The sequence below is a fragment of the Sceloporus undulatus genome, chromosome 3 (genome assembly GCF_019175285.1).
Source record: "Sceloporus undulatus isolate JIND9_A2432 ecotype Alabama chromosome 3, SceUnd_v1.1, whole genome shotgun sequence".
Taxonomy (NCBI): Eukaryota; Metazoa; Chordata; class Lepidosauria; order Squamata; family Phrynosomatidae; genus Sceloporus; species Sceloporus undulatus.
In genome coordinates, this window is record NC_056524.1 from 103942028 (window position 1) to 103949444 (window position 7417).

The following is a 7417-nucleotide window of genomic DNA, read 5'->3' on the forward strand; positions in this document are numbered from 1 at the left end:
TCTTATTTCGTGTTATAAAAATATGGAAGTAACTGTTGTGTAAAATACATATGGACAAGAAAAAGTTGATTCTGTGCTTGCTATTTGTCTCATAAAACCAGGAAAATTAAGCATTAAAGGTTCTATAAAATGTCCCAAAGGGCTGGGCTGGTTGAAGCAGCATATCCCAGGTTCCTCCCTCATTGCACAGTGTGGCCAGAAGGGAAGCCAAACTTACCCATAGTCCAAGGACTAGCCAAGTGTGAGTGCAGCTTTTGTGTGTGCTTAGCCTAGCCTCAATCCGGGGTCAAGCTGTCTCCTATCTGACCCTTCCCTCTATTAAGGAGGTGGAAGAGGTAAAAGTGTAACACTGGGCTTCCCTTCCACAAGTCTCTCTTTCTACCTCTCCTTGCCTACAAAATAGAAGATTCCTGCTGCAAAAGTGAAAGCTTGATACCTTCCTTTCTTCTTGTCCTCCAACAGGTGCAGGCTGTTTTTTTTTTGCTGGGGCTGGGGGAACAAGGTTGTTTTTTGCATTCTGAACTTGCAACCCAGATTAGAATACTAGAGCCAATGTGTCCAAACATAAATTGTTAATGGGCAAACCCATCAGGAAGAGGTGCCTTGGTGAGTGCAGTGTAAACTTTAAGCAAAAAAGCTGCCTTGTTTTCCATTCCTGCTGTGGCCCGTGGCAGATACTCACCTAACAGAACTGTCCCTCCCCATTCCTGCAAACATTTACTGTATTTACAGTACTAGGGGAAATCCCACCTCTTCATTTTTGGTTGGGTTTGCCTGTCTGCCAATTCTTGAAGTCATATGGCAGGCCTGGGGAAGTTAGGTGAATTTTAATTAATGTCTTGATTCAGAATAATTTCTGATTTCTGTCTATGTGCTGATTTGATGAGGATGAAGATGATGATAATATAACTGAAATATGCAATAAAACAATGTTAAATGTCAAAGTGTGTGTGGGGGGGAGGGGGGTGTTGATAATCCTCCCAATCAAGCCGCATATACTTTAGTCCTGATTTTGTGGAAGAGAATTATGGCTTTCCAATATTCTTCCAACCCAGTTCTGCGAAATTCTAAGCTTTGCTTTGTGACAGAAAATCAAAGGAGTGAAAACTATTTTGGGGGAACTAGGAAGAACACTACAAAAGCACAAAGTGTATGAACAAAGTAAATTTTACATTTCAAACTAATACTCCTAAAGATAGTTATGGGAAGCACCTGCTTACTTGTACTACCTCTGCCTACATTCAGGAAGCAACAACTTCTGTTGTTCAATATGGTAATAAGTATAGAGGGTTTTTTTTTAATGTGCTGTATTCAACTGCTACCCCACCCCCAAAAGACAGCACAACAAACCTATGTAGAATTTACAGACTGAAGTTTAAATCTTAGAAAAATGGTTACGTTTCTGATACTCCACTAAATTGCTGAGGGCCTCAACGTGAGTTTCCCCCTTTCACCCCCAGACTCCACCATTCTGAGTAGCCCTGAAATTTCTGTAACTGAACTGCATCAAACTCTTCTTCTTACCTTTGCAGCTGGTCTCCTGACAGCTGATCCTCGTGTGAAAGAAAGAAAAAAGCCTGGCCAGGAGGGAGCCCGCAGAAAGTTCACATGGAAGAAGCGCTGAATCAGAGGATGAAGGAACACACATTGCTGTTCTTACAAAATATTTTATATGTGTGTGTATATATATTTGTAACTAAAGTGTATTTCACCTTCTTTCCATTGTGGTTCTTCATTGTACAAAACATTAATCCTCAAGTGGAACAACTGGAATGCACTGTGTCTACTTAATCTATTGGAGGTAACAAACCAGCTGACAGCAGTGTTCCTTCCTACCAAGCGGATGGTTAGAATTTACTCCAATAAACTCAAGACAGGATAGAGAGGCAGCCTGACAGCATTTAGGATCATTGTGGCAAACCTATGGCACACAGAGCCATTTCTGAGGGCACACAGAGAGAGAGGTGGGCGGGGAGAGAGGAGGAACAGGTGCATGTCTGTTCCTCCCCCCCCCCCCCAACCACCATCCTGGGCCTTTAGCTGTGTCCAGGGAAGTCCTGTCTCCTGAAGTCCCACCCCTGGAGGTCCCGGTCCCCCCTGGAAGTCTTCCCCCAGCACTGGGTAATACTCGATGTGGAAACACCTTTGAATTTGGGCACTTGGTCTCTAACAGGTTTTAAGAAATGGGGCTCTACTCTATCTGTTATGCAAAAAGCTTCAATTTTATTGAGTATTCCATATGAAAAAGCAGGGCAGTGAATATACCTATTTGTACATAAAATTCTTATGCAACCTTTTAAATAATGAAAATAATTTGTTTTCTAGCACTGTACCAATAAACTGACATTAACCCTCAGGACAGAACAGGGTAATGACTTCTCATTGCTACATTTGTACTATTGTTCATGATTCTAGTCCATGTCCTTCATGAATCAGGCCATAGTAGTATATCTGGCCATAGAATTATAGAATCGTAGAGTTGGAAGAGACTGCAAGGGCCATCAGTCCAACCCCCTGCCATGCAGGAACTCTCAATCAAAGTATACCCAACAGATGGCCATCCAGCCCCTGTTTTAAAGACTTCCAAGGAGGGAAACTCCACCACACTCTGTTGGTCAGGAAGTTCCTTCTAATGTTGAGGTGGAATCTCTTTTTCTGTAGCTTGCATCTATTGTTCCGTGTTCTAGTCTCTGGAGCAGCAGAAAACAAGCTTGCTCCCTCAATATGACATCCTTTCAAATATTTAAACAGGGCTATCATACCACCTCTTAACCTTCTCTTCTCCAGACTAAACATCCCCAGCTCCCTGAGTCATTCCTCATAGGGGATGGTTTCCAATTGCTAGTCCCAAGTAGAGTAGACACTGAATCGATTCCTGAATGGCAGTAATTTATCTAACATCTATCTAAATCCTGCTGTTTCATTTGTTCTGTTCTAGTTGGGAACCAGCTAGATATTTAGGCCTTGATATTTTATGTAGTGGAATAATTCTGTTGCTCTTCTCCCAAGTATAACATTTTCAGGTTTTAACTACACACAGAGAAAAATTGTGAAACTTCTAAATACCTTTTGAAGTATTGCTAGCTGTTAGTACCTCTCTTAACCACAAGATGGGGTTATTTACTGCTGTTAATCAGCATGAATAGGCTACTCGAAGGAAAGATTAAGGAAATAATGGAATAGTTGTGTCAAATCTTTAATGAAAATATTTATATAATGGACTTCATTATATTTATATCACAGGCTATTTTACATCTATTTATGCCATTTATGCAATTTTTGTTTAATTTGTGGGCTCACTTATGGCAATCCTAAGGCATGGGGTTTTCTTGGCAAGATTTGTTCTGAGAAGATTTGCCATTGCCTTCCTCTGGGGCTGAGAGTATGTGTCATGCCCAAGATCACCAAATGGATTTCTGTGGCTGAGCAGGGATTTGAGCCCTGGGTTCCAGAGTCCTAGTCCAACACTCAAACCACTACAGCATGTTTAAATAGGGTTGGAAAATACTTAGTTTCTTGAACATTATTAGGTGTAATAATAAGCAGATCAATTAGCTTTTTGATCAGTTAAAAATATTCCCCAATTGAGCACAGAAGTGATTTTTTTTCACTATTGTTATAAAAATGAGTTGGTGACATCTTAAGAGAATCAAAGCCTGCTTCAACACCTTTGTGCATTGTCTAATACAAAAGAAGGTGTTTTTTTTCTTCAGAAGTATTCATATATAGTTATTCAATTAACATAAAATTAATCATCTATGACTATCTTAATTGCTAGCTCCAACTATTATTATGGGGGTTGGGTGTCTGAGAAAGACATTAATATCAAAGGCCCGCTGAAGCTAGAGTGGGAGTATGCTGAGCGGTAAAATGACAGGGTGAAATCAGTATGTAATTATATTTTTATGTAATAATGTTTCATCACGTATTTTCTATAGTAGTGGTTTGAGCTTTGGACTGTGACTCTGGAGACCAGGGTTCGATTACTCACTCAGCCATGAAACCCATTGGGTGACCTTGGGCAAATCACACTCTCTCAGCCTCAGGGGCAGGCAGTAGTTAACCTCTGGATAAATTTTGCCAAGAAAACCCCATGATAGGTCTCCTTGGGGTAGGAAATTACTTGAAGGGCACAACAACAATGCTAAATAGTAAAGCAAATAGGATTAAATGCACTGACCAGTTTTCCTATGCACACTGCTTCTTTGTGAAGTATTCTTTCTTTCTTTTCTTACGTCCTGCCTTTCTCCCAACATAGAGACTCGAAGCAGCTAAAGTAGGAAGACTCGAAAGTAGAGTAGAAAGTAGTTGAAAACAAACTAGCCCTCTTGCATACAATTCTGTGCAATCATATGTACCACTGTAAGTTCCATATAAGTGGTACTATGAAGCAGATGCAAGAAGAACCACTGCATGGTTAGCTATGGGTAGTCAGTTATCCTCTTGCAAGGGTGCACTGATATAGTTACCAAGCCACCCATCCATCACTTTATACCTTCCTTTTTCTCAGGCTGGGACTCCAGATGGCTTACAAGAGACAGAAAATTACAATAAAAGTACACATGGTTAAGGACATACAAAAGTTGAGACTAATTCTAAACGGAGTTACAACCATTAAATTGGGCCTGAAGGTGATCCCTCTAAGACAGTGTTTCCCAACCTGTGGGTCGGGACCCCTTTGGGGGTCAAATGACCCTTTCACGGGGGTCGCCTAAGGCCATTGGAAAACACCTATTTAATTACAGTTATGAAGTAGCAATGAAAATAATTTCATGGGTTTGGGTCACCACAACATGAGGAACTGTATTAAAGGGTCCCGGCATTAGGAAGGTTGGGAACCACTGCTCTAAGAGCCAGTGGATACGTTGTCCATTGGGTTCACTGTGGTATGACCAGGCTCTATCAGAACTTAACAGGAACAGCACGCAGTTGTAAAACAATAAGTAGAAATGTATTAATACACAAGTAGATCACACATTAATACCTGAACTATTTAATCATTCACAGCTCCCCCAAACCCTATTAATTTCTTCCTGTGGTTGACTGACCTGTCTCTGGTATCTTTTTTCTATGTGCCTTTGATCGGAGACAAGCCTTGGCTCTGTATTCTTTCTTTTTTTACATACACACACATCCTATTCACAGCATTTCCAGTGCCGTGATTGGCTGGCTCTTCCACAAGCACCATCAAAAGTCCTTTTCTTTTAAGACAATCAGTTCTAAAAGGCTTGATGGAATACGTTTTCCACCTACTACTGAAAAGACAGCACAGAAAGAGTCCTCTTAACCTCCCTAAGGAAAGGTGTTCCAAAGGTCCTCTCTTGCATTCATTCCCATCAAACATGCCTATAAAAGTGATGAGATAGAAATAAATACCTTCTCTGGAGATCTTAGAGCTTGGGTGGGCTTATAAGGGAAAATTGGATCCTTTAGGTAGCTTGGAACACAGCCGTATAGTGCTTTAACCAGCCCAGAAACAGCCTGGCAGCCAGTGGAGCTGTTGCGACGAGGGATTATTTGAAGCATGCCCCCTATATCAAGCCGTCATCTGGCTGTCGTTCTTTGGGCCATTTGAAGTTTTTGAACACCCTTCAAAGGCAGCCCTATTTATAGTGCATTGCATTGTGCAACTAAGAATGTATCTAAGGATGTTACTTAGGACTTAACTAAGGCATGTCATTGTGCCAAATCAGATGTAGCAAGGAATGGGCACACCTAATGTGCAAATGCACTCCTGAACACTGCAAAAATGGAAGCATCCAGGTTCAGGTCTTAGTCTGGCAATCTGCTAACCTTTGTCTTCCTGGGAGAGTATAAACCCATCCAGCAAAGGCTGAATCCTTAAATACCCTTCCATTTGGAGAGGTAGTAAGAATACAAGTACAGTACAGGCCCAGGAGAAAAGTACCTTAGGAAAAGGCTGCAATTCTCAAGATTTACCAGTATAATTATAGGCTACCTGAAGCGTCCAGCATGCCTGGACTACATTTAGTAGATGATTTTAAATATTGCTATAACTTTACACCAGAATTCAAAATTTCAGTAGCTGTGTAGACTAGTAGAAGTGGTTAAGAGTTGCTGGACCTCTTACCCTTTCCCATCACCACTCCCTTCTCCTTCTGTGTCATGTCTTTTTAGATTGTAAGCCTAAGGGCAGGGAACCGTCTAACTAAAAAGATTGCATGTACAGTGCTGTGTAAATTTACAGCGCTTCATAAATAAAGGTTAATAATAATAATAATAATAATGAATTTAGCCATGGAAACCCACTGGGTGATCTTGGGCGAGTCACACCCTCTCAGCCCCAGAAAACCCTGCAACGGGTTCCCCTTAGGGTTGCTGTACGTTGGAAGGTCCCCTGTTACTGTTATTATTCAAAGACCTAGCCGTGTTAGTCTGGAAAATCAGTATCTTGCAGCACCTTTGAAATGTAACTGAAAGACCAAAGTTTGTAGCACGGACTTTCTTGGACTTGAGAGAGCAGTTGGTAGCCTGAGCTTTTTGTAAACTTGAGTCTAGAAAGAGATAGGTTGACAGCATCAGGTCTTTTAGACTTGAGCCTACAAAAGAGAGATGTTGGTAGCAGGAGCTTTCCTAGACTTGAGCTTAGAAAGAGAGAGGTTGGTAGCCTGAGCTTTCTTGGACTTAAGCCTATGAAAGAGAGAGGATGGTAGCCTGAGCTTTCCTATAGACTTGAGCCTACTTAGGCTCAGGTCTAAGAAAGCTCCTGCTACCAAGGCCTCACTTTCTCTTCCTCTCAAAAGGTGCTGCAATATCCCTCTGTGTATTGCTGCTGTTGTTTATGAGAAGGTTTACCAAGCACTCCTCTAGTGCCTCCCTAAACTAGAGACCCCAGGATGCCCTGGATCCTTCTTGGCCATGAAGATGATGGGGGGCATCATGGTGAAGAAGGTCCCTGGCTCTAGCTGCTGCTGCCTCTTTGGGAGCAGCGATGGCTCTGGATGTCCTGCAGGGGGCGCCCTTCCCCTTGGTCTGGCAGAGAGGGCCGGGCCTTGGAGGAGAGAGGCCTCCTGGAAGGAAGGCAGGGAAGGGAAGAGATGGCAGGGGAAAGGCTGTGCCCTGATGCTGCTGCTGCTGCAGGAGAGGCTTTGTTTGCTTGCAGCCGAAGGCAGGTAGGCGGCAGGGGAGGGACTGCTGCTGCTGATCCCATTGCTGCTGGAGGGGCTGGGGAGGATGGGGAAGAAAGCACTCTGCCACTCCTTAATCAGGCAAGGCAGTGCAAAGCAACCCTGCTCTTTCTCTCTCTCAGCTTATCCTTTTTAGCCTATATTGTAAGTTATTTTACAGTCTCTTGGGTTTTTTTTATGATTGTGATTATTTTGAAATGTATATTTTTATGTTTATTGTATTTTACTGGTTTTTCTCCTTGATTCCTTTGGGAAAAGGCGGGCTATAA

The 7417-nt window shown here is 42.2% G+C and overlaps 2 protein-coding genes across 7 annotated transcripts in view; both read left to right on the plus strand.

Annotated features, from left to right (window-relative positions):
• MRPS9 (mitochondrial ribosomal protein S9) overlaps positions 1-1716 on the plus strand; it is a 41671-nt gene extending 39955 nt beyond the window's left edge. The window contains exon 11 of the mRNA XM_042457530.1: positions 1533-1716. Within this exon, the coding sequence (XP_042313464.1) occupies positions 1533-1624 (92 nt within the window). The 3' untranslated portion in view covers positions 1625-1716. The remainder of the gene's footprint in view (positions 1-1532) is intronic.
• A 4818-nt stretch (positions 1717-6534) lies between these two features.
• Positions 6535-7417, plus strand: part of GPR45 (G protein-coupled receptor 45) — an 18264-nt gene continuing 17381 nt past the window's right edge. For 2 of the 6 annotated variants that reach the window (XM_042457203.1, XM_042457204.1), the window contains exon 1: positions 7004-7133. The gene's annotated coding sequence lies outside the window, so the exon portion shown is untranslated. The other 4 variants (XR_006102833.1, XM_042457201.1, XM_042457206.1 and 1 more) reach the window with 4 other exon arrangements.